The sequence below is a fragment of the Haemaphysalis longicornis genome, unplaced genomic scaffold (genome assembly GCF_048455015.1).
Source record: "Haemaphysalis longicornis isolate Haplotype H1 unplaced genomic scaffold, Haemaphysalis longicornis Haplotype H1 scaffold_13, whole genome shotgun sequence".
NCBI classification, from domain to species: Eukaryota; Metazoa; Arthropoda; class Arachnida; order Ixodida; family Ixodidae; genus Haemaphysalis; species Haemaphysalis longicornis.
This window is the reverse complement of record NW_027526233.1, coordinates 83,707,129-83,732,969: the sequence shown is the minus strand read 5'-3', so window position 1 is coordinate 83,732,969 and position 25,841 is coordinate 83,707,129. Positions and strand designations below refer to the sequence as shown.

The window sequence follows — 25,841 nt, the reverse complement described above, 5'->3', positions numbered from 1 at the left end:
GGGGGGGGGGGGGAAAGTCGTACTACCCGAGGTACTGGGCTTCGCAGTTGATGGAAGCATTAACTGGTCAGCAGTAGGTATTACTAAGCAGCGGCTAGATTATTGGTGGAAAAAAAGCAGGGAAGTCAATAAATTGTCATCCCAGCCAGGGGTAACGGCAGGGCAGAATTAAAAAGAAATCCGAGTTTAGGGTTAACTAAATTTAAATTTAAATTACTGAGATAGGCTAGATGGCGCATGCCGTCACACCGATTCACAGGGGAGGCCAACCACATGGAGAGATTTTGCAAGCGACTTGGGGAGCGATGCGACTAGCGATGAACTACTTTTCGCCGCGGACCAAGTCGCTCATCGAATCGCTCGGTTCTGGGCATGGAGGAAGAAAAAAAATTAAAGCCGTTCCACTCAATGTGAAAGCTGTCGGAAGTGCAGAGCAGTGATTCGCCATAATGGGCTGTACCGCCGTTATCCGCTTGCTGCTACCACCCTATGCAATTCAAATTTCCCGCCTTCGCAGTGCTCGCGTGCCCGCTGCCTGAAACTGCGCCAGCGGGAGTCCTGCATCGCATAGGGGGTGGGTGTATCGGGTGTATTGCGTTAACGTTTAGTGTTTGGGGAGTTGGTGGTAGTGAATGCATTGTATCAGCAGCTTCTTGACGTAGTTTGAATGAGTCAAGGATATAAGGCGCGTTCGTAGCCTCCCATTCTGTGTCGGCTTTGTGGCGCAGTGGGTAGAGCACCATGTACATTGCGTTCCGCCCGCAGGGTCGAGGGATCGAAGCCAGGCGCCGGGTAATATTTTTTTTAATATATAGTGTCGGGGGAGGGGTGCGGACTACGACTACGGACGTCGACGCGGGTGACATCGTGAGTTACTGAAATGCTCTGCATTTAAAATGTTTCTGCCAGAAACAGTCGCTCGCCTCCCGGAAGTGGCCTCAGCGACTAGCCAATAGGAGAGCCCCTAGCTACGTAAGCGCGCAACCTCCGGTTTTGGAAGCGAACGGGAGGGATCCGCGCAGACTGCGATTGCGATGCAGCGGCAAAGAAAGCTTTGCATGGCAAAGCTTGTGTACATGTTAAAGCAGAAGCAAGAAGGCTCCCGCACACACTGGGTGAGACCCGTGTGGCAAAAACGACGTCAAGAAAGCGAATTCTTCACGGCGTTCTGTTGGAGACGAGAGACGAGGCGCAGAAGGCAAAGCACGCGCTATCGCTTACCCAAACCAGTTTTAGAGGGCTGATTCTTCGCAATTCTGTCAGTTATTATGGTTTCCTAAATTTTATATAGATAATCAATCCCGTTGCGAATCATTTTTTCACCTGTGAGGCAGATTTTGTGTTGTTCTTAAACTTTAAATTTGGCAAACAAAATATTTTGGTTGGGTTTTTGCAGCTGGAATGAGTACCAGTGGCGCTTGTAATCACCCTAACACCATGAAGTTTGCGCCACCATCATCATCATTGTTGTCTCAGTGCAATCAGCTATCCACACAAGGGCGCTCTTATGCAGCGAACACTCCAAATTCTGAAAAAAATAGCGCCATTCGACCTACGAGTACGTGAGTACGAGTTGGAGCGAATCTTCTGTGTTCTGTCTCCGGATTGACCTTCCCGTTTGGGTTACGCCACGCACTCGCGAGAAGCCTGACAGCGCAAGGCTTCACGCTTTCATTCGCCGTGTCAGGCTCCGCGAAGAAGCGAGCTAGCGGGGAGAACACGGGCCGTCCGCGTCGCTGCATTACGTCGAATGCCCCCAGAAATGTCCTCCTTAATGCGCCCATGTCCTTTTTAAATTGGAGCAGTCACTGAGGTCCACCGGAGAGCTGCGCTGTTCCGTGAACGATATTTGCACACCCCTCGCCGAATGCGCACTCTAGTCTTGTGGGCGTCATCCCAGGAGCCCGACCGAAAACATTGCATTGAGCGTCCGCATGCACGAAACCGCGGTGAATTTTGGCTACCCCGAGGAGCCCCCGACTGAAATTCTAGAGCGCGACAACGGTTGCGGGGCGCGAATTAGCCGCTTGCCATAACGCTCATCAAAGACAAAGCCTGCGCTGGACATCAGGTAACGCCGAGCAGCTCGCGAAACTCGGGAGCCTGTCCTGACGGCGTCACTATTAATTGTAGCAGTCAGAAACTGCCCGAAAACTTGGACAGCAGAAAAGAAACAGATATACTCTCCCCTCCCCACCCTCTATGCCCACGCATTGTGCGCTGTTTGTCATTGTCGTAATGTGCCGACTGGCCGAAGTTTGTATTCCGCTTTGCCGTCAGCGTTGCTTGCAAACACAGGCACGTAAAGTCTACGGGCCGTTGTGCTTCGTCAGAGCCAAGAAGGAACTTTGCGTTTCCCGTCGCGCCCTTCGACGGTGGTTGTCAGGTGGGGCCGTCAATGAGAATTATTTCAACAGTTCGTAAGCGTCCTTTCTCTCGCTTATTCTATTCACAAAAGAGCACGTTGCTGTTCCTGCTACGAGCTGCGCGGATATCACGGCGCCGAGAACCGGACGTCGAACGAAATGCTTTCGCAGTGCTTACCCTAGAAGCAGCAAAATTTGCGAGCAGTTCGTACACACACATGCGCACGCACACAAAACAAAGCCGAGAGCACTACGCAAAACGTACGGGAATTGTGTGAAATCAGTAGTTTGCTGCCCTCACCGGGCCAATGTGAATGCACGCTGCATTATGCTTGCCCAAGCAGGCTAGACGAGCTGCCCAATCAACTTGTAATTACTTGTGAATGCCGAATTGCGTGCGTTTTCAGGCGCCAAAAGACGAGCATTGCCAGTGGCCATGTCTTTGTAATGCCACCCACTGATTATGCAGTTCGAGTGTGTCGTCTGCAGACATCACGCAGAAATGTCGGGCTAAAGCTGGCACAGAGGGGCAGTCTCCTTTTTTTTTTTTTTTTTTTCTGGGGAGTAGCAGCGAAAAAGTGAGGTGTGGTGCAAAGGCGTCAAGACGTTCACGTTTCTGCATTCTCGTTGCTCAAACTGCTCCCTTGCAGCAAGGCATCTGTGCTTCTTGTTCTCTCATCCCCCCACTGCTCTCATCTTAATCACCAGTGAAACTAGTCCCAGGATGGCGGGTGCATCTTCTACATCCACGTTTGGCGCTAAACATCCAAGTTCTGCTGAGCACGACGTGCCATCCGCGGTAAGACTTTGTCTGCAGCGAGATTTGCCTTTCACTAAAGGGGCTGTGTTGGGAAATTCCAGTTGTGTTTAATGTGGAAGAACTAGCCTTGAGTAACTAAACTCACTCGCCTCGATTTCAGCTCGTAGAGGGTTCTTTTCCCTTTAGAAACGGAATATCGATACCTTCAACCCTGACAGCTTGTAACGCCAGTTGTGGCTCAAGAGAGGAAAAGCTGCAAACAGGGTTGGCAGTGTGTCAGCCCTGTGTCCGCACTCAAGGGGGACAATTGTGGCCACTACAATCGCAGAGGCGTGTTTCTTGGCAAGCAAGTTTCTCCTGCCTCACCCGTTTTCCTTGTTAGTGTCTGGAATAATCATTTCAACTTTATGTTTAATGTGCCGCCATTGTTTACGAACAGAGCAGTCTTGAGTGAACCAGACTTGTATTTTATCTCAGCGGCCCCTCTAAAAGTGGTCTTGCTGTTGCTCTCGTATAAATGCTGCAGATGCATCTGAAAGAAACGTTGAACATCTGCGTATCTGTTGTCTTGCAATAAACACCAGCTTTTAAAAGTTTGGGCTATTGTGTAATGATAATTGTACCAAGTTACTTGAAGGCAAATAAAAGTGTGGGACTAGTCGCGGTGGTACGAATGCATATACATCGCACGCACCAGCACCACTTGCTGAACAGCACAACAAAAGCTGAAAGTGGTGAAATGGGCATCGCCGCTCAATCCACTTTCCTGTTGTACAATTTGTGGCATCACTAATTGGGACAGTGAAATGGTTGTTAGAGCCTGTCTGAGCGTGTTTCTGGAAATCGCAGTAAGGCAGGCACGTGTAAATGTAACTAACCGTAATGTATGAAACTTCAGAGCCTGCGTGTTTTTCAAAACTTCAGCCCTTCAACATTATCAAGCAGGTTCTCTCAATACTGCTGGTGGTAAGATGTGTACGATTAAAAAGGCTGCTCTGTCGTAATAACATTGGTGCTAATTTATCGCGAATTTCAAACAGTTAGTCCAGGCATTTATTTGGGCAAACCTGTGCCCCCCCCCCCCAGCCAGTTTTCAGCAATTTCGCCATGATGTTACAGAACCTTGTTTGTGCGACTGAGCCACTCAGGTCAAGGAGCAGGGCTGGGCGATTGTAGTGGGGGGCCTCTAGTTCTGCCCGATCTCATCACTTGAATGCAAGCGTGCATTTAAAGCACTGATAAGTGTGTTTTTAATACTGGCCTGTAATACGTCACTCATGTCCATATTGCACCACTCGAAGTGAAATGCCAAAGTGTCCAATATTTCCTGCATTCGTTTCCGTTCAAGAAGCTTGTTTTGGGGCTGCAATGGAGCTGAGTCAACGAAGGCTTTCAGATTTAACAAAGTCGTGCTTTGTCTTCAATGTCCCGTCTTGTGGGAGTGCTAAGCAATGAATGGTCAACTCTGGTTGACCATTTGTTACTCAGTGCTGACTGCGAAATTGTGTTAAGGCACCTTCAACAGCTTCTTATAAGCTTTAACTAACAAGTGACGTTTCTGATGTGTAGCGCTAGAGCTGCGTTTGCGTGTGTGTGAGTTCCACAGTGTGGTCAGCTTGAGGTTTTTTTGCACTGCTTGCATTTCTTCGAAGATTGGTGCATTTCTCTCGCAGATGGACGACCTGCTGCAGAACCTTGCCGCCTTGCACTCTGGGCTGAAAATCACAGCGTAAGCACGGTGTTTTTTTTCCCCTGTCTACGACTGATTCCGAGAGGATTGGCAGTGTCTAGAACCGTTGCAGGGCTTGGTGTAAAGCACCGTGCCTTAACATCCACCGTGGTGGTTCAGTGGCTAAGGCGTCATTTGGTTGAGCCCAAGGACAAGGGTTTGATTCCCGGCCGTGGTGGCTGCTTTCTAGATGGAGTCAAAAAACAACGTTTGCATTTCGAGATTCAGGTGCACTTTAAAGATCCCCTTTAGTTGGTGGAAAGTAATCTGGAGCCCTCCACTTCGCCATGCCAGACAGCCTAGGTGTAGCTTCGGCGCATTAAATATCAAAAACTTGATTCATAACTGTATGCTGGGTCTGAGCAAAAAAAAAAAAAAAAAAAAAAAAAAGAGAAATGGTGTTAACCACTGTTGTTCACTAGCTTGTAGTAATCTGATAAAATTAAATGGAGTGTGACTGTGGTCACCACACAGAACATGGCCAAAGAAACAGCCGCGCCCTTCCCTGCCTCCTCCTTTTTTGCACTACCCTCTCAACCCTGCACTGACTACATTTAAAAATCGTTTTCTGTGCTACGTGGCAAACGAAAGCATCCGAACTTACCTGCACAACAAAAATGGGCCCAAACTGTGTCTTTTTCTATGTTATTTTTGCTGCGGGACATCATTGCACATAGATTACTTTCTTCTTTTTCTTTTCTTTTTTGTGATCGCCGCGTTTTCTGCGCTCTTGTTGTTTAATTGCGCCAGATAATCATCGTTCATGGCAAGAACAATGTCACATAAAGCAATGGTTGTGGTTTCGCACATGGTCATTCATGTGACCGCTTGAACTCATTATGCATGCCATTTGGTACGAGCACAGGCGGCTCAAATTGTGTGCAAAACTTGCATATAAAAATTTTCTTCGTCATGGGAACATAAAACAGCTGATTCTTGCAAACAGCACATAAAGAACACCAGTCTAGGGATTGCAGCAGCCAAGTTTGCCTTGAGCTCGCAAAGCATGTATGTCAACACAGCAGTGGGGTCTCTCTGTTCAAATGTGTTTTGACATTTTTGCCTTCTGAAGAACAAAGTAATTTCAAACAGCGAATGAGCTAAAGTGAATGCTAACCTATCAGCATTCGATGCACGTAGGAAGGCGTTCCATTCAGTATTCGCTCTAAATCATTTTAGACCCTCAAGCTTGTTTGCACCAATCACCGCAGTATAGCCTGCCCGAACGTGTTGTTTACTTCAGAACTGAGAATCAGATTTCATAGATACGATCTCCTTAACACTCATGCTTGCGCACATTCACGAAAGAACTTTGTGCACCACTCTGCACTGTAGCTGATTATGACAAATACAAGTCTGAGCAGTGCTTTGTTGAGCATGAAGGACATCGTGCGCTGTTGCCTCATTTACGGTTCTCCTAGAACGCCTGGTGATGACGATTTTATCAGCTTTGTTGCTGAACGCTCTTGTGTGCTACATGGAAGGAGGTTTTCACCCGAATGACTGTCCAAAAAAGGCTGCCCACACTGCAACGTGGGTGCAACTCATCGTGAAGATCAAACAGGCGGTATAGACAGATTACAGTTGATCCCGGATATATCGAACTCCAAGGGAATCGCAAATGAGTTCGATATATCGATAATTCTATATATAAAATATTTTCTTTCGCATAGGATTTCCAGGGGGATTTTGGACTGTTCAATATATGCAATAATTCGACGTATCTGGGTTCGATATATCCGGGATCGACGGTATTGCTAAATTACAATGCATGCAAATTATTCCTTTTTGTTGCCACTAGTTTTTTTACCCCTCATCCCTCAATTGGATCTCTCTAATGCCATCGTGGCAAACCTGGCAGGTGTGCATCCGATGTGGACAAGTAACCGAGAGCCTGTGGCCCCCCACCTTTTCTTTCCTTCCTCCAAAACGAACAGGGCCGACTTGAAAGGCAAGCGGGCTTCAGCGGCAGTCATGGAGGTCCTCCACTCCCTCTACTGCGCGCACGAGGGAGAAGAGGCGCAGAGGGCGATGAGGTGAGCGTCCTTGCTTGGCCAAGCAGAGCGGTGGGAGGCCGGTCGAGCGGCGCTCTGCTGCAGCTTCTGGCGCCTCTGCCCTTGCAGCCACATCTGGCCCGTGCAGGCCGGGGAGGAGGAGAAGCGCTTTCGGGACCACATGGCGGCCTGGGTTCGGGAGCTCCAGGTACCTTGGCTCGCCCGGGCAGGGACACTGGCCTTTTCGTTCTCTTCTTTTTTGACCCTGTAGAAACACTGCGTCAAGTGCACTGCCCTACTGAGGAAGTGTTACTGCTAGACTGACCTACATTCAGGCATCAAGGGAAATGGAGGGGTGTGCGAACGCTCGCAGTTTCGGACCATAGTCGAACGTCTCTCGCCCCCGAGCTTGTATTCGATTTGAGGATTTGACACTGCTAGCTAATTCTTGCTTTGACGGAATACTATTCGACCGTGGTGTGGTGTAGGGAGCAGCATTTATTGCTGGCGTGTGGCCCCTCCGGAAGGAGAGCTGCGATAGCAAGCGACCAACCAGGCGCTGTCGTGCTCGATCTGTCCTGTGTCACGTGGTTCACGTTTTATTACCAATTTCAGTGGTCTTTCCTGCTTAAGTTTAGTGTCAGCATTTCATATAGGTAAGAAAAGGGCCGGCTGAGAAATGTGCGGTGAAGCGTATGCAAATGTTATTTTTTTCAGCACAGGTTGTTTGCCATGTTTTAGGTTTGTTTTTGGCGATATTTCGGTTCAGGAGCTTTATGGGCTTTAGGTAGGCCTATTTATTTGGTAATAGTGCAGCCCAGTAATTTTGCCCCAGCAGGAGTGGGTAGACACAGAAAAGGTGATGCAATTTGCAAAAATTAAAAGCGACGGGATGCACGGTGACAATAATAGCTGAATTAATGTCCCCAAAATTTAGTACAACTCTTTTCCGAGCTCAGCAACACAGTTGCAGTAGAGAAATAATTGTGCAGGAAGCGAACTCCAGTCTTGCAGGGTTTGAGGGTTTTGCAACGATAAAGGCCAATGATGGTTCATTACTGTGGTGTGGTGTGGTGTTACCCTCTGAGCTAGCTGAGGTGACGGCTGGGTGCACTCTCCAGAAAGTGCGTACAGTAAAACCTGGTTACACCAGACACTTCAGGAACCCGAGAAACATGTCTTTTGTAGCCAAATAGGGAAAACACAGAGTCGGGCTAAGCTACTTTGTATGCATGAGCATGGAAGCGTGCCTAAGCGTGTCCACAGGAAATCGCACGGGACGGCCGAAGAAGTCATCCATGGTAGCTTCAGGGACCGCAGGTGGTACGTCTAGCTTCCTTCCCACCTTCTGGAGGTAGAGCTCTTTGCTTTGCAAGAGTTCCTGTTGCTCACAATGCTGCAAAAGTGCTTATAGAAGTTTGTCACCCTCAACTGCCGACACTCTCTTCCCTCGTTATCCTCCTCTGGTTCGTCCTCTAGGGCACTACTCGCTTGTGTAGGGGTCATGTGTTCTGCGAGCTCCTCAGAGCACACTGCACGTGTGGACGCAGAAGGTTCTGGAACCTCTCCGGTCTTTTGGGTGCAGGCCCAAGCTTCATTTTCGAGGCAGTTGTCCACGACGTTCTCCACATAAGGGCCCCCTTGCGTTGGCTCTTCTAAATGGTGCAGAGTTTACTCTAGGGAGGCGAAAAAGCTGCCCGTAGTAGCAGAGTGTCTCCTGTAAGCGTGCCTCTTGTGTGCGGTGTCGTCGACACTGTGAACGTGGGCAAAGCCGGCCAAGCCGTCTTGCCTCGGATGTCTCGTGTGCTCCCGAGTGTCTGTTGCTGCAACGAGGCTTGGTTGGGTCGCACGCTCCCAGGAGGACCCCGATGCGTGCGCGTACGTGCGGGACTTCACGCCGGCCCTGCTGCTGCGGCCGAGGACGCGGCAGTGCGTGCACTTCCTCCTCTCCCTCTCCCTGCTGGTGCTGCAAGAGCGGCTGGCCGGCCAGTGCGACTTGGAGTTTGCGTGGCGGGGGCCCGGCAGCGAGTTGCCCCGGCCAGAGTTCCTTGAGTGCGCCCTGGACAGGATGGTTGCCCAGAACGACTTCCTCGAGGCCAGCCTGGACGAGGGGGACGCGGAGGAGGCCAGGGCAGTCAGGTCAGTGGGCCTCCTCTGCTGCTGTAGTATCTTGGTCCTCCTCACTCTCTCTGTCGCTCTGCCTGTCCTTCGATACAGCCGCCTGCCCAGAGTATGACGGAATTCTCAGACGAGAGGTTTACATCGGCAAAGCCTTTCCAAGTCACAAAACCTGGCAGAGACAGTGCTTCATGCTTGCCAACACTGCTGAGAAAAAAACAAAACATTAGACATACACAGGGTTCGTACAGGTCCTTGAAAACCTTGAAAACGCTTGAAATCGAAACTTGAGTTTTCAAGGCCCTTGAAAGCCTGGAATTTTTTCTCCTGCTCCTTGAAAACGCTCGATTTCCTTGGGCAACAAAGAGGAGACCCGATTGCGTGGCCGGGTTTTTGTGGCTTATATCAGTATGGCCCGGCGTGCTCCCCGTCCGAAACATAGTGCTTTTTACGATTTAAAGCCAGCTTGCGGGTGCACTAGCGCTGCTTTATTTTACAGCTTAAAGTGAGCTTGGGAGCACAGGCGTGCTGCTTTACACATTGGCTCGTACGGAACAAAATCCCTGCATCAGAAGAGGCAGAAATTTAGCAAAGTTCCCCTTCAATTTTTGATGCTGCTATCTGCATTGCCTCATTCTGTAATTCATTGCACATATCTTCCTGGGAGTTGCTGTGCCCCACCATGGCTATGCCACACTGCGTTTTCAAAACGAACGGTGCTGACACTGCAGGGTGGAATAAAAATGAGCACAGATAAGCAAAAGTCTGACAGTGCGTCTAACTCCTAAGCTTTGCTGGAGTATTTTATTTTCATGGGTGTGTGGTGGACAGAGCGAGTACAGTTGTCAATGCCGCCCTTCTCCTTTGATGAACACAGAAATTTGGGGATGAGAATGGCAGGGCGGCATTAAGTTATGTTCCTCAAAAAAAAGTTCAAGATGGCATCGCTTTTGTAAAGCTGCCTCAGTACTACTGGGGAAGTGGGGGGGCAGTAAAATTGTCCGCTTCCAAAGGGTGGAGCTGTTCCGAAGAGATTTTTCTTGAGCTCATTTTTTGAGATGTAAACCAGCAAACGTCTAGCGTGTGAAAACATTAGTGAAACGTTAGTACACGCGATCCCCTGCACCCTTGAAAATGCCTTGGCAGGGCCTTGAAAGGTGTTGAATATCCTTGAATTCTTGTCCCTGGGTCCTGTACAAACCCTGCATACAGGCAAACCTTGTTATGTCGTATTCGCAAAGAAAAACACCTATCAGTTCGACATAAGAGATAATTCGATGTATAAGCAAGCTAAGGAACGGGATGTCATGAGAGCACGTAGCATTTATAAGACGCTTTATTGATGAAACTGCCTTGCTTTCGCACGAAATACCGCTGCATCTTCTTCTGCTTGAACAACCTCGCTGCCCGAGATGGTACACACTTCTCCACCCTGTCTAAAGGGTCGCAGCCGCCTTCCACATTTGCGGTGAAGCCATTTCTGTGTCATTTCTTGTTCGATATATCGGTTGCCGCTTTTACTTTTGTTCAATATTGCCGGGGTAGAGGAGGTTGCCGGGGTAGAGGAGAGACAAGAGGCATTTACCGAATTTTTGTGCTTTTAACCCACCCGGTGGATATAATCCGCACCCCCACTTTCAGCCACCAGAAAAGAAAAGAAAAATCCTCGCATATTGCCCGCACATTTGATGCAGGAAGGGCTTCACCAATGCTACTGCTCAAGCAAAACATCACGTACTATGTAGGCAGAAAATGCGTATATTTAGCGAGTAGAGTACACTGACTGCGAGGCGAAAGTCACAATTCACTTAGTGTCACTGCTCTCGCTAGAGCTATCACTTGAGCCACAGTCCTCACTGTTGTACACAAGGTCATCTTCACGGCACAATGCGCATTGCCGTGAAGCGGCACTTACGGACGAACCCCGCAGTTTATCCGCACGTGTACTTTGCCGCTAAAATTTTCGCATTTTTGGTGTGGGTTATGCGCGCGCAAGTACGGTACGTGGCAGGGGCGGCACAAGACTATCGTCGCTTGACGACTGTTGCGGCAAAGGGAGCAGATACGTGGCCAATTTTTTTCAAGCGTGCAATCGCAGTTACTGACCAAGTCAAAAATAAAATATTTGATGTTTTGGAACCCATACAGATTCCTTGTTCAGAATGATGCGGGCAGTGGGGCTGTCGTCAATTTATAACACAAGATACGGCGCAGCGATATCGAGTACATTGCAGGCAAGCTGCCTTCGGTCCAGTTGACTGTATCTGGTAGCGACTGCTATTTTAAGCTTCCAAATGAAACCCCCAACCAGACAACGTTTGGTTCAACGACGGACTGCATTCTCTCGTCGCGGAACAGGGTGTTTGTGCAAGCGAGAAATTTGCAGCTACATGCGTTGCGACACTTCACTGTTGTGGCACCTTGGTGAAATTCTGACGGGCGTGTGACGGTTTCGCACTCGCGAGGTTCCGTTCCGCTGTGGGTGCAAGCCCAGCATTTCCTGTGCACAGCCAGTGCCACCTACTGGCTCGCTTCCTAAACTCCTTCAGATCTTTGGAGCAGCTGCTAAAAGAGGCTCGCTGTTTGGCCTGAGCAGCCTTGTGTGTTGAACCAGGGGTCTTGATGCGAAGGGCCTGGCTTTTTCTTTACTGTAAAATGTTGTCTCGGCTCAATTCTCCGCGTTCTTTTTGTAAACAAGGGTGTTTTGGTATCTCTCAGGTCGGTTTAGGGGCACAGCGGGGCCTGTCGGCTCATTCTGTTATCGTTTTGTGTGTCGCATGGGGGAAGGGAATATCGCTGTGCGCACATGTGCAGGTGTGTGAAAGTTTTTGGCGAGTCCTTGGACACCTCGTCTGGCACGCAACATCCTGGAGTCGTTCCTGGAGCAAAGGAACCTGCAATTTTGTGCCTTGGTAACTGCCACATTGGGCAGTTGTTGCGTGAGCAGTGCTGTCCGTGCAGGTAGCAGTGACTACTGTTTTGATTTTTGGCGACCAAAGCCTGCACACGTTTTGTCTTCTTTCTCTATTGACCTCGTGGGCTTGCCAGAGGCAACTTTTGCGGCTACCTTCGTGCAGACTCGTTCTGGGGGGGCTTTGCTGCGGGCCTGACTAAACTGCGAAGAGGTGTTATTGTATAAAAGGTCCACCGTCCTAAAAATTTAACAACCTGGTGCGGTGATCCGAATTGTTCTGTCACCGAGTTCAGAGGACGTAGTGTGCATGGGAAGCAGCTCCTTGCCTTCCAGTTGGGGTCTTCTCTGCGGCGCATGGCATTGTTTCAGCCGCACCGTAGCTTTTCATTTGGAACAGTGCTGTAGGGAACATACTTTCGTAGTGATGAGCGACATGTCCATCTGTAACTTCAATTTTCATGCGTGCGCATACACCAATCGTGGTGGCTCAGTAGCTGAGGCTGTGCTGTGCTGCCGAGCCCAAGGACGTTCTTGGCCACGCTGGCTGCTTTCCGACTGGGGAGATTTGAGCGCAGACTAATAAAGATCTCCTGTAGGTCGTCAGCATTAATCGGGAGGCCTCTACTATACGGCGCTTCTCATAACCGAGGTTGTTGGCATGTTGAAGAAGTCATTGAAATCACCGCATGCGCGTAATCAATCGTTTCATTGAAGGCGTCCGTACAACAGGCGGTCAATTCAGCACTGCGTGGGGACCTGTTTTTATCACACGTCACTTGCGAGAGTTTCCCAGGCAGGAATTGTAACTTGCACCCATTGGGAAGGCTCTTTGAAGCCTTGCTAGCCAGTGAGCGGGATTCATTTATCGAGCAGTTTAGTTCACAGCTAAGAAGTGTTAGCCTACGTGAGTGGCTCTCAAATAAGGACACCCCAAGGGTTCCGCAGGGGCATTTCTGGGCTCTGCAAAGTCCTTCCTGAAGCTCTCTGCCCCCCTTCCATTCTGTCCTCCTTTTTGCTAAGCCTTGCTGGCGATGCAGAACGGTCGCTTCTTCGCTTGCATGGACGTTTATTTTCTCCAAATACTAGCCGCAGTTCTAAAGTTGGCTTTTTGCACACCATGGCAGCCGTGTGGGAAAGCCACACACAAGGCAGCCTGAGGAGGCTAGCAAAGCTGCTTCAGTGGATAACTATACGGAGCTATGTGTGGTGACTCACTACGTGATCCGGGATGGAATAAAGACATGCACATAACTGCCTTGCAGTTTATTTTAAATGAATTTTTTTCTTGATAGTTTTGCTAGGACAATAGTTACAGCCGTTTCCCGTAATAATACTGCCTCCGTAACTGGCCATGTATTGGCAGCAGGCAGGAGTCCTGTCGCATATGCGAGTTCAGCCTGAACTTGCTACTTATGACACGTAAATGAAACTCGGCACTCAAATTGGCCACGAAGACAACTATCACTGAACCATTTTTTCCGAGACACCTGCATTAGATGCCAATGTGGCATTTTACGCTACCTCTGGAGTGAGTCGCGCGATTCTTTGTTGACACGACCAATTTAGGCCAGGACCTAATACGAGACAGTTTCACTGTAAAATGATCCTGGCTTGCCTGCCAGGCTTGTTTAGACAACCACTTTGAGGTTCTTTGCGAGTTTCTGCCATGCTTCTCTCGTTCGTTTTTCTCCGCAGTGTCGCTGTTACAGATGGTGCGAAGGGGCAGATTTTGCCTTTTGCCGTGAAGCTCGAGTAGAATGCACCAAGAAATCAGGTGGTCTTGAAGAATAAAGCAGCGACTGTTCGTGTTGGCAGGGAGCTTAAGGTTGAGCTGCTTGGTGCCCTTCCGTTGCTGAGGAGGTCCTGGGCAGATGTTACAAAATAAACCACCCGAAACTGCTTCCGCGTTCCAATGGTGACTGGAAATCCTGATCAGGGCAAGGAAGTCAGCACTGGTGTTGCCAAAGTGTGGAGCGAGCTGACGGAATTTTCGGACGCCGTCGTCGTTGGGTCAACCGTCGGCAAGTTTGCGAGTGGGGATGATGGCGTCGCAACTAGGACAAATTGCTGGCATCGCATCAAGCCGAAGTAAAAGTAGACTGAATGAGGAAGTCAACGACGATCCTTTGCCCACAGCACTTCTGAGGTGATGGATGGGTGCCCTCGCACCAGTCGGGTGCTTCTTCACGAAGGTCAAAGGTTGCGGCCTCGGCTGTTCCAACTCCATAGGCAATGCAGAGGAGTGCGTACTGCCTCATGCAGCGCAGTTGCTTAGGCAGAAAAGGATGTGGGACTGCTTCATGCCAAAGTAGGCCATTTCATCAAGGAAGCGGTGCTTTTATGACCTCCAATTCTCCATCCTGCTTGTATCGCATCGTGCCCTCTATCGAACTGGTAGGGGTTCCTTTGCGAGTTCAGTGTGGCCGGGTTTGGCTGTAACACGGCACTTTCGGCCGCGAGTGATGCCCACATAATGTTTGGAGACTGCTAAAAGGAAAGCCGCGCATGGCAGAGGCATGGGATGCAGCTACGACCGACAACGGAGACTCCCGCCGTGTTCCGCCCTCGTTCTTTCTCAAAGTGCCTGTCTGTCTTTTTCCCGCCTGGGCAGCATCCTGAAGGAGCAGAACAAGGAGCTGGAGGCCCGCTGCAGTCAGCTGCAAACAGAGCTGCAGGCGTGAGTCGGAATTTTTCCTCTCCATTCTGGTTTCAGAGAAAGGTGCGGAGTGTGGCCAAGGGTGTGAACTAGCTTTGCACTTGTTCTGTTCAGCCCTGAATTTTTTATTTCGAGCAAAAAACGTTTTCGTGCGTGTTTTCCTTAAATTTTCGACCCTATGGTCCTACAGAAGGAAAATTGAGCTTGTGGTGCAAGTAATTAGCCATTTATTGGTATTTCATTTAATAAGGTCAGTAGGCAATGAAAATTTTAAATTCGAGCAGAATGATATCTTTTTGGCGTTTTTCTAAACTTGAGAAAGCAGTGAGCCGACAATGAACCAAGTAAGGCTGGTGGTGCCAGTGTTTTTAGACTTGCAGCCATGTCGTCAAACTAGGACTTTCGTCTTTGGCTTGAGCATGGTCTTCAATGCAATGCCTTCCTCTTTTTAGTGTTCATCTGTAGAGAAATGACAGAAAATGGCGACATCTCTTGCAAGAGGCATCCCTGAAGAACTGCGTCCCAGAAAACCAGCTGTTTGGTTTTGCTCTGCATGTGCCAGGGGGACTATGGGTAACGTCCTCAAAAGGACACTAGGGGCTGAATGGGTTAGAGTGGGTGTGGAGAGTGCTCTGTGCAGATGCCAGTTTCATAGGGCCAACTACTGAGAGCTGTTTTGACTGCACGCTGTATTGTGGCGGTGTTATTGAGTTTGTGTTCTCGCCAAGGGTGTCGTACTGTGTGAAAGGAACAGACAACCGATTTGTGTGGAGCGCATGCCCTCGAGGGTAGCCAATGTAAGTTGGTGCAAAAGACGAGGAATCTCACAGGCGTTCAGATGTTTTCCCCCTCGTGAGAGAAACACAGCGGGTTAAAGCGTGCTTGGGATGGGATGGTAACGTCAGGAGGGAGAGGGAATGGGGGCTGCAAGGGGGCAAAATGTGACCTGGGGTGGGCAATTGATTTTATTTTTTTTGCCTATTATGGGTTGCATTAGTGCAGCTCTTCCAGTGCGGAATTGCCCCCCGCTTTGGTGCAATGTTCAACCCAAAAAGGTGCTCCTTTGTGTCGGTTATTACGTTTCTGCCTGTCACGTTGGTCCGAATCGCCTTCGAACCCATTTGCAGTACCTTGCATGCGCTAGCCTCGCCGCATCTAGTCAAGGTTTGTGTTGATTCGGCACTTTGTTGGGTGCCTCTCTCGATGCCGTTCTGTTCTTGATGAGTCCTGCATAAGTCAAGTGAACGGTGTGGTCAGACATGTTGGCTCGAATGCCCAAAGGTGTGAGAAAGTGTTCGGTCATCCAGAACACACTATCGAAGCAAGTGCTGTTGTTCGAATGTGCATGCAAAAGTGCTACTACAGGTGTGCCCATAGGCATGGCACTGGTCATCAGCCCCCTGCCAACCTTCTTTTATTTATTCTCCTCTACTCCAGCGAGCTTGGTCAAGGAGACGAGGAGCGGCTCAAAGAGGTACGCACCTCCGTGCATCTCGCCTGTTTCACTTTGGAGGTTCGCCCAACAGCTGTTTGGCGCAAGCCCGTGACGCTGCCTGGTGGTCTGTCCGGAGTGGAGGGCTTGAGCTCTGCTAGTTGCCTACAAGGTGACAGTGCAGTGAAAAGCCTCTGCTTCACCCCATCCTTGTAGACACGCTGCTTGTTCCCGGCTGTTCAAAGTAGCTTGCTGGGAAAGCTCTGTTCGCACTATCTAAGGTTTCATCCCGGGCTGGGAATGGCAACGGAGCTGTTTCTCTAGTCAAGGCTCCACGAGGACGAAATAGAACTTTGTTCCAGTTTGTGAGAGCTGGACTTTGGTGGATCACTCAGTGCTATTCCAGCAGTGACAGACGCTTTTTCAGCCGAAAGAATGCAGGGAGTAGTGGAAAGCTTTAATTTGGGACCAAACGCGCATAATATGGGGAGGAGTGACGTGTTTTGGGCTGGTGCCAAAGCATTTCTTGTCGGTGTATGAACTGCATGTTAGCGTTCAAGTTATACGATCAAACGGAACTACAGTTAAACCTCGATATAACGAAGTCGTACTTGCGGGCGAAAATTTCGTTAAATCGAGAATTTCGTAAAATCGAGGTTTCGATTTTACAGTTAATTTAACCAGTTATTGAGGTTTCAAAACCTTGCCCATCGCTCAGAAACAACTGCTATGTAGTTACCTCTCCACTTAAAGCGAAATTTGTACTAAAACTGGCCGCGAAAATTGTGTGAATTAAGAGTCTCAACACTTAGGCAATGGAATTCGGATAGCCGACCGTAGTTCGTGTCGTCGTAAAACCGGCGCTTTTTCCGCAACGCCTCATTAAAAATGATAGCAGACTAGGTTTTCACTTTTTCTTTTTTTCATTTCGGTCACTACTAAACGCCGCTGTTAGTCCATTGAACCCGCGTCCGTGCCCCGTGAACTTCACCCCGGCGAGGTGCTGGTTCAAAGTTACGCCTCTTTTCGTCCGTTCAGTAGTAGGCTTAGCCGCGGCGTTGAGGGGTGCGGCGGGCCAACAGCGGGAGGGTGCTATAAAGCTTTCTAAAGACTTTTTTAATGCACAAAGGCTCTGCAGTATGGGCGCGTGATGCAACCACGACACTCGAGATAAAGCCATGATTGAGAATTGAGCGGAGTACACACGGACCGCTTCACTTTGTGGAGCAGCGCTTACGTGCTCCCGCTAAAGTGGAAAGCTTACATTAAATATCTTCTGGCCAAATTTGATTAAGCAATTACTTGTATGCCCGCTGAGCCCTAAAGAAACCGATTTCTCCGCATCGCAGCTGTCTAATGAACACGTTTTGACCACGTTCGGAGAGCAATTTATTGCCACCAGCACTCGATGTTCAAGCCGTAGTGAAGAAGTCCGTAAGCAGTGCTTGGTGTTTCTTGACCAGGGTGGGCTTTACGTGACGCTCGTATGCTGACAGCGCTAACAAGGCTTGCTCTTAAACATTCGCGTGCGCCTGCGTGCCTCCGCAGAACGTCGATGGCATCCATCACTTCGGTGGCCGTCGGTCTACCGTCGGTTTCACTGACACTTCTACAGGCTCTTGTTCGGAACACTTTTCTTTCCCTTGGAGTGCTCATGCTGCTTATAAGACTCATCTAATGATGGACGAACAAAATATTAATGTGGTTATCAGCGAGCACAACCTAGAGCAGCAACACCGCGAGCAAAGACGCGTAGGGAAAAAAAAAAAAAAAAAAAAAAAAAAAAACACTTGAAGTAGGCTTTGGCAGCCTAAGCATAGAGGGCGCTGGCGTAGGCAACGATGGAGACGTCAAAATGGTGGCGGCACTATTAAACCGTCCATGACCGCTAGCGGTTTTTGAGCAGCAGCTTTTATCGCTTTTAATTGTTGTCAACCGCATAATTCACCGCTTTTCTTTCATTTTAGCCTTTTATCAGTAAATGTGAGTACTTAATGTTTTCAATGTAGGCTCTGAGAGGCAAAATAAAACGTGCCTCGACCGGAATTTCGTTCTTCCTTTCTCGCCGTGACTTCGTTAAATTGAAAGCGCCGCACAAAATTACTTCGTAAAATCGAGATAAAAATACATGGATTTAGCAAAATTTTGGTAGAAAACTGGAAAAAATTCGTTATATCGCGAATTTCGTTAAATCGAGGTTCGTTATATCGAGGTTCAACTGTAGAGGCATCTCTGCAATGACCCAGTATGCCTCTCGGCAGCCACACAGCTTCTTAGTAAGTGTACCAGAGAGGAAACTGCGCCTAGGAATCCGTGTCGTCATGTAGGATTATGGAAGGAAGACTGCAGCTGGCATGACATTTGGATTCTGAAGCATTTTTGATGGGTTTGCTTTCTTCACTATGCATTGATATGCCACGACAACCGTTCCGACAGACTTTCACTAAAAGGCGTACGCTTGGCTTACTCTTTCTTTAGCTTTAAAAAAAGCATGTTTTGTTCTATAATTACAGTAAAAGCTCGTTGATTCGAACTCTTTTAATTTAAATTTCCAGTTAATTCGAACTGGCACCCTGGTACCAGATCAGCCCTGTTTACTTCAGTGGGGGATATCTCCCAATAATTTGAACACATCGGTATCCAGAATGGTTGTTTTGAACTGGGATCCCCTGGTTTCCGTCACTCCTCCCAAAAGTCGGCCCAGAGTGATTACAATGTGCTGCAGGTCCAAACCAAACCAAATTTTCTGGAAATGCAAAACAACGAAACCGAAAAACAGCAGCGTGGTGTGCACACTACGCTCCTGCAACAGCTTATTTCAGTTCTAAAGAGGGTGCCACGCCACTGGCACTAGGGCTCCGGCGCAAGCCATTATTATTTATGAAACATTCACGAAATCACTTGCCACAAACGTGTAGTAGCACCCAATTTGCGATAACGAGTCCAGTGGTGGCTTCTTTGTGTTCTGCCCGCGCAGAGTGGCGCGATTTGCATTCATTCTAGTGCCTGCCCACTGATTCGAACTCCGCTTAATTCGACCAATTGTATGCTGCCCTTCGAGTTCGAATTAACGAGCTTTTAGTGTGTGTAATTACGCACTCTGCTTTGCGTTACTGTGGCACTGTATTTGAATTTATGGTCACTAAAATGTTTCAATCCAAGCCAAGGATGAAACTAAGCTGAGTGCACGGCGTTATGGCGGTCCATGATGTCGCAGACGGCCTCAGTGCGGGCCGCACAGACGCTTGTGCCAGAATCCTCCCTGGTGTGTATTGTAAGAAACTCAGTGTTGGTGGGCACCAATCCCACGAGCAGGATTCTTGTGATGTGGTAGTAGTAGGATAGGAAGGTGAGTCGCCACTGCTTCGCCTGTCGGCCCTGATACCTCGGTTACTTGTTCGAAGTCTGCGATAAAGTCGGCACCATCGTCATCGGGACAAGGCAGGGCTTCTGATGGACCGAGCTTGCATTCCGTCTTCACGGCCCCTCGTGGGTGTGGCTGGCCAAGGCATCGTGCTGCGTGGCAGGGCTGTATGGGTGTGTGTGGAAACGGAAGTACGGCAACTCTGGTTGCACGTTTGCCGCCTTTGGGCAGTGTTTCCCTCAGGCCTGTTTGTATGCCCCACTTGTGGTTGCTCGCCATCCACCGAGAGGGGAGGCCAAGGGAAAGCACAACTGAGCAAAGAGTTTTCAAGGGACTGTTTCTTTCGCAAGGCAATGGCCGTGAACTGAGACAAACACCACACAGGCAAGGAATACAGGGCACAGTGCTGACTGACAACTGATCTATCTTCCCGAAGAAAGCGTAGATACAGGTATACGGAAAATTGCACCGGGAGGTGGTTGATGGGATTATTGTAGGCTGCTGTGCAGTGATTCCTTTTTATGGTCAAGTTCAATTTGTCCATGTTGAAGGTCGTGAAGTCGCAGAGATCAGAGCCATTCTACTGTTTCTTTCGTGATGAGCACACGGACTGCCAGTGTGTCAGAGGCAGCCAGTTCTTACAGCGTTGCACGAAGCCCCGGACTTTCAGTGCTGCAACTCAGGCCAGCTTTGTTGCTGCAGAGTGGGCCAGCAATCGAGGGTGCCAAGTGAATTTCTCGGAGGCTTTGTTTGAGCAGCAGAAATTCCCATCGAGGAATGCGCTGCACGTGCACAGTGAACTCTCGTTAGGCTTAGACATTTTAACATGGAGCGGCTGTGAGGGTGGCGATGCGGCCTCCAGGGTGGGATTTCTCTGGACCTTTACGAAATGATCCTGGGAAGCCAGCTGCTGGTTTTCTTCTCTGCAAGTATCTAGCAAATCGATGATTATAGTGTGCCAGCAGTCGTCAGACTGGATGCTTAAAGTGCAAAATCGACGAGGCTTGGAAAGTAATTGTGTTGGAGACTGCGACAGTTCTTTAGGATGGGGCAGTTGTGAAACTCTGCTTCAGATCCAGAGTCGGGGCCACGCACGCACTTCAAAGCTCAGGGGAAGGGTACTGGGGGCAAAGACTGAACCTTGGTGGACGTTTACTTACGGGCACAGATTAATGAGATGAAGCTTGCTTTTCAAATTAGGGAATGCCCACCCTCCCTTGTTTCCATGGTCTCTCCCTTATGGCAGTAGCTGCAAGTGCTGGAGTACTACGCCAACTTCCTGTCCACAGATGGAAGGCTGGAGAACTTGCCCCGTGCTGGCCCCTGTTTCACCCATCACAGGGAACCGGTTTTTGATGCATGGTGCCTGTGGGGAGTTTTGGGACTGGTGTACATATCGAGTAACTCTGGTGACACTTGTGCAGCTATGCCTGAACCTGTAGCACTTCCCAAGGTTAAGTAAGGAAATTTTGCCTGGTGGCGACAACTATCGCTCCTGGAGACGCATTTCTCTGGCAGAATTTAGAAATCTTGTTATTTTTTTCGCTGCCCCGCAGTTGTTCCAGAGAGTCAAGGCTGACTTTGAGCAGCTGCAGCGAGTCACGGAACTCGTGGGGAAGATCACCGCACGCATTGGGGAAGAGGACCACGTCGTGGACTGTGCGGCCCACGTGGACCAAGCGGCACAGGCCACGGTGAGATGTCACGGGACGCGTGTCACGTCACCCTCTTGCCAAAGCACGTGACCGGGCTCTCTTAGTCACGAGGCTCTTTTCTGGAGTTGCAAGGGGTAGAGCTTGTCTGCGCAATGATTGGGGTGGGAGCTCCTTAGCGGTGGCTGCGACTTTTGCTAGGCTGACACCTGGCCACTGAGGTTTTCTGTGAAAGGCCCGTTGTGGGGCGGTGGGGCCTGTACAACAGTGCAGCTTATATGTCGGAAAATACAGCACATGGATCTGTAAAGTCTCCCCTGTGCAAACATGGTTGGGCTGCATTTTACGGGTTCTAGTGCAGGGACATGTCTTTTCTGTCTTTGACTGAGACGGTGAAATGTTAATTTTGGGTGGATTTGCGACAGGAGAGTTTATTTCAACGAAGTCAAATTGAAATGTATGAAGGCTTTGTTAAAAGTGCTCGTATAATGACTGCAAAAAGTAAATGCCACTAAAAATATCGCTCTGTGTTCAGCTGCCACCACTTGATAGAAGTCCGAAAGAGTTGCTAACAATGTTTGAACGTAAGGCTAAACTACTTTGTACTAAAGGAAATGAGGTGCTGATGCCAGTTTTGCTTTGTGAGCAAGTATTACTTGAGGTTGACGCTGTGTGAATAGGTGTACACAACAGAGTCCTAAGAAATGCATAAACTCCTCTTGGATGCCAAGTTTAGCGATAATGCGACTGTGTGTATCAGGGTTGTTCCCTCCTCTGTACAAAACTGACTTGTGCTTCTGATGAATGTTTGCACTCCAAGAAGAAAAAAAAAGTCACACTGACAGGACAAGAACAGCTAGAAGTCGCTGTAGAACCCACGCTACTGGTCAGAAGCAGGGCGGTTAGCTTTGCATGTTCTCGGAGGAAGGGCCAGAAAGGACATCAAGCGGGCTCTCTACAGCACATTGCAGGCAGAAATGAGTTTATTTTTCACAAAGCTTCCCTCTTTTTATGTGTACATAAGTTCAGGCTCTGTCGAAGATCGTTGCGTTTCCTCATCCAATCGACTGTGCACTGTCAGAAGTGTGAAAGGCCGGACGTCGGCCTATCGTTTCACCATCAACGTTGCTATCCACGCAGATCGCTTGCTTCTACAATGCAGGACGTTTCTGCACAATGATGAGTCCCACGGTGGGTTTGGTGACCTGAACGACTGTAAATGTTCGACCCACTCACTACGGAAGTGAAGTGCGCAGCAGTTCGCCTTGCTGATGGGAGGGCGACCGGCCGCCACTAGCTGTGCCAGAAGTAAACAAACTTTTAGTTTCTGGTTAAATCGCGATGTTGGCCGACTGCACTTGCGCAATTAACCGACTGGTTTGCAGGGGGAGCTTGCGACAAAGAACGTCACTCCAAAAGGGATTTATTTATTTGTTTATTTACAGAGTACCCTTACTAGTAGCAGTGTTGCAAAGTGACGAAAAGTGGCAGCCACCTTGCTACGTGGCACATGTCACGCAGTGCCTGCAGTGTACAAGTGGGAACACACTTTTTAAGTTTTGGAGTTCAATGCACAGCATGCTGAGTGTGTTCGTACAAGAGTGCAGGGCTGTCTTAGCATGAAGCAGCTCTTTTAGAATCTTTGAAGAGTACGTGTTCCTTTAAAGGTGAGAAAGAAGCCTTCACTTTGGTGTTTCCTGCACAGGCCAGGGGTGGTTTTGACGGGGAAGTTTTCTGTCTGATTACTATTCTGTGTGATACGGTCGAGTGCCCCATGCCAATGGTCTTAAGTTCTCTGTCCCAAGATAAAGTGGAGAACTCTTTTACGATTTTTTTTGAGGGCAGTATTTTGGAGTGTGCTCAGCTCTAATCGAAGGTTTATACAAAAGAAACTTCTTTGCAGACCGAGGCCGGGGAGGTCGACCTGGTCCGGTGAGTAATCCTGCATTTCCAGGCTGCCCTTCTGTCGAGGAAATGAGAACACCTGGGGGGGGGATTTGATGAGCCGAGAAAAATTGGTGCAATGACGGGGAGTTTTCGCACATTTCAATTTTAGTCAAAAAAAGGGGGGGGGGGGGGGGGGGTGAGAATTTTGCTCCGAGTAAGTGAAAAATGTCATGTTGCATGCACGCGAGAAATTCAAATGCTGACGAGGCTGTTCTTTCTGCTGGTGCTTGTGTTTCCAGTGATGACTTCTGCTAGTCTCCTCCTTTGAAAACTAGGGCTCCTGAAATTGTGATGGGTATATTCAGAGGGGGGTCAAACTGCCTCCTTCCGTACATCTCCATGCGTTGGGCGTTTCCCTGGCTTCAGGTATGTGTGCTGGAGCATGATACCGCAAAATGCCCTGCTCCATAGCTATGTTCTGTCCACTGAAGTAGACGACGGGCTGAGTCTGCCACACGGTGTTGCAAAAGCACCATGGCATAGTGCCACATGCAAATGCGGTTACTAACAAAAATGTAAACGTGTCTGAATCCGTGCCTGAAATGTAAACGTGTCAATTCCCCATTTCCTATTGGGAAATGGGGAATTGTACATAGCTTTGTGTAGATGGTTTGACTTTTGTTTGGGGAGTCGTCTTCAGTGCGGGCCTTGCTGTCTCTGTTCAAGGCAAATGAATAACAGGAGGTGCCATGCACCCTGGCCGCCTGGCTTAAAGGAGCCATGAAGAGAAAATGCAAGTTGGTTTTATTCGAAAGATTTCGTGTTTTATAGTGCCCCCAGCGCTTGTCCGGATACAAACGGTGCTTTATTCACTGAGAAATTAAACAATTTAGGTTAAAATTTTGATTTTCCCGCTCAATCGTGCGTTTTCGTGGCCCCAAGTGACATCACAGGAACCGACCGCTCTGCAGCCTAGAATACCTTCATTCACGCATCCGCCGTACAGGGTAGTGACACGTAACGCTGGCGCCGCCATGTTCGGTTGCTCGCTCGCCGCCGAAGCAAGTCATTGTGTCAAAACCGCGCTAAAATTATCGCCGCAACGCGGTTTACTGAAGAAGTTTGAATCATATTGTCTGTTTCGCGTTGCTAGGTCTCGTGGGAAACGAAAAGAATAACGCGTTGAGCCCGTTGGCCCAATTGCGGCGGCACGGGACCGTTCAAAAATTGTCTCCACCCTGTAGCGGTGTTGGTTTGTTCCCGCGTTTCTTTACGTTCCGTAACCTAGATGGCGCCACCATACCGTGGCAAGCGTTTGGTTTGTTTTTGCCCGCATTTAAACCTGGCTTGTTTTTGTTCTGGGAGAAAATATTCGTTCCCTGAAACAGTGCTCGCTCGACAAATGGGGTCACGTAAGACACCGTTGCTTGCGTCAATCGGCCAGTGTCGTCTGCGACAACCAAAGCATGCTGTGCGCAGTACGAACAGCAGAACGCATCAGTACTTCTATGTTTACATGTGCTTTCGTAACTTCCACTGTTTGTCCCATCATTCTTATTGCTTTGTAAAGAATGTGCCCTAAATTTAAGCGCAAATCGCTCGTTCGTCTAGTTTGTAAGCTCTACCTAATTTGCGTCTGCTTCTGCCAGCCTCCCCCAATCGCCGAGCTTAGCCCATGTGACATCACAGGTTCTGTTGCGGGAAATGAGCTGGTGGGTCGCATGACCATTCCCGTTTTTCCTAATTATGTAGCTTATTTGAGCGAAGTTTACGTTAAAAGTGGTGTCAGTATGATTCTAACGAGACAATCTTTTGAATGAACCAAACTTGTGTTTTCTCTTCATGGCTCCTTTAAGCAAAGGGGCGCTTTTTGGGGTTGAGGCAGGCAGGAGAATCAGTGGGCTGCGTCCTGTAAGCTCCAATGTTTGGTTTTTCTCGCCAGAAATGATCGGTGTGCTAGTCCTGGTTTCGGGAAAAGAACTCAGGGAGGGCCCCCTGGGGTCACCCGGGAGCTGCACTGGTGTAGTTCCTGGCCAGTTCTCAGTGCTTGGGTGTTGTGTGGGGGCTGACCATTGGATGTCTGGAGTGGATTTGTATGGCAGTGTCCCTGTGTCCACCCCCACCACTTCAATGTGCCACAACAGTGGGTGAGCGTGGCGTATGCGCTGGCTCTGCCCATTTGAACTCCACTTGAACCTTGAACAGCAGGAACCTGCGTGAACGGTAATAACCACCTCGTGAAGTTGTCAGAGACCAGTGTGGAAAGTGCGTGTGGGCACCCCTCCTGCTCCAATGCACGCACCATGAGAGATCCCAACATGAATCGTAATGCGCCAATCGTTTTAGAGGCGAAAAGTGGAAACGCCCGTGCGCTCGAGATTTTGCCGCACATTGTGGGCCAACTGCACTCAAATTTTCGACAACATAAAAATGTCACCTAGTAGTACACATAAACAAGAGCACGAAATTCAAAATACAAAGTTTCAAACCGGAACGCGAGTGACGCAAGTAGCTCATGGTATTTGGCGTTTTCGGAACCGGAACAGAATAGAAAAGGCGGCCATTACCGGCGCGCGGACGTGACGTACGCGAGGAACGGAAGCAGCCGCACTAGAACCGGTGGCCGCTCAGAGCCGCGTTCAAATGCACATAGTAGTGTCGCGTTTTGCACTGTTATTTCCACAGAAAAACTCCCACTAATGTTTGCCCAGAGTAATGGAGTATAGCCGCAATTCCGACATTGCATTGCTGTCAATTGAGGTAAAGAAGACCGTACGACAGTTATTTTTCCATCAGAATAACTGCTGTTGTAGAAATCCTCGGCATTGGGAATAAAAAAGCGGGCCCTTATTTACAAATCTAGTTGCTCGTACGATATCCAAAGGCAGCTTTGGTTAGCCAGCGCCTCGGCTGTCACATTGCTCCCTTTGAAGGGAATTAACCGCAGGCGGGTGGGGATCAGTCACTGT

The 25,841-nt window shown here is 49.1% G+C and overlaps 1 protein-coding gene across 1 annotated transcript in view; it reads left to right on the top strand.

The window, feature by feature from the left end:
* The first annotated feature begins 2,927 nt into the window (after positions 1 to 2,927).
* The window catches only part of LOC144164364 (uncharacterized), a 40,594-nt gene continuing 17,680 nt past the window's right edge, over positions 2,928 to 25,841 (top strand). Inside the window, exons 1-9 of the mRNA XM_077694874.1 lie at positions 2,928 to 3,165; positions 4,800 to 4,855; positions 6,793 to 6,891; positions 6,979 to 7,057; positions 8,708 to 8,988; positions 14,493 to 14,558; positions 15,975 to 16,011; positions 20,890 to 21,027; positions 22,889 to 22,917. Of these exons, the coding sequence (XP_077551000.1) occupies positions 3,091 to 3,165; positions 4,800 to 4,855; positions 6,793 to 6,891; positions 6,979 to 7,057; positions 8,708 to 8,988; positions 14,493 to 14,558; positions 15,975 to 16,011; positions 20,890 to 21,027; positions 22,889 to 22,917 (860 nt within the window). The 5' untranslated portion in view covers positions 2,928 to 3,090. The remainder of the gene's footprint in view (positions 3,166 to 4,799; positions 4,856 to 6,792; positions 6,892 to 6,978; positions 7,058 to 8,707; positions 8,989 to 14,492; positions 14,559 to 15,974; positions 16,012 to 20,889; positions 21,028 to 22,888; positions 22,918 to 25,841) is intronic.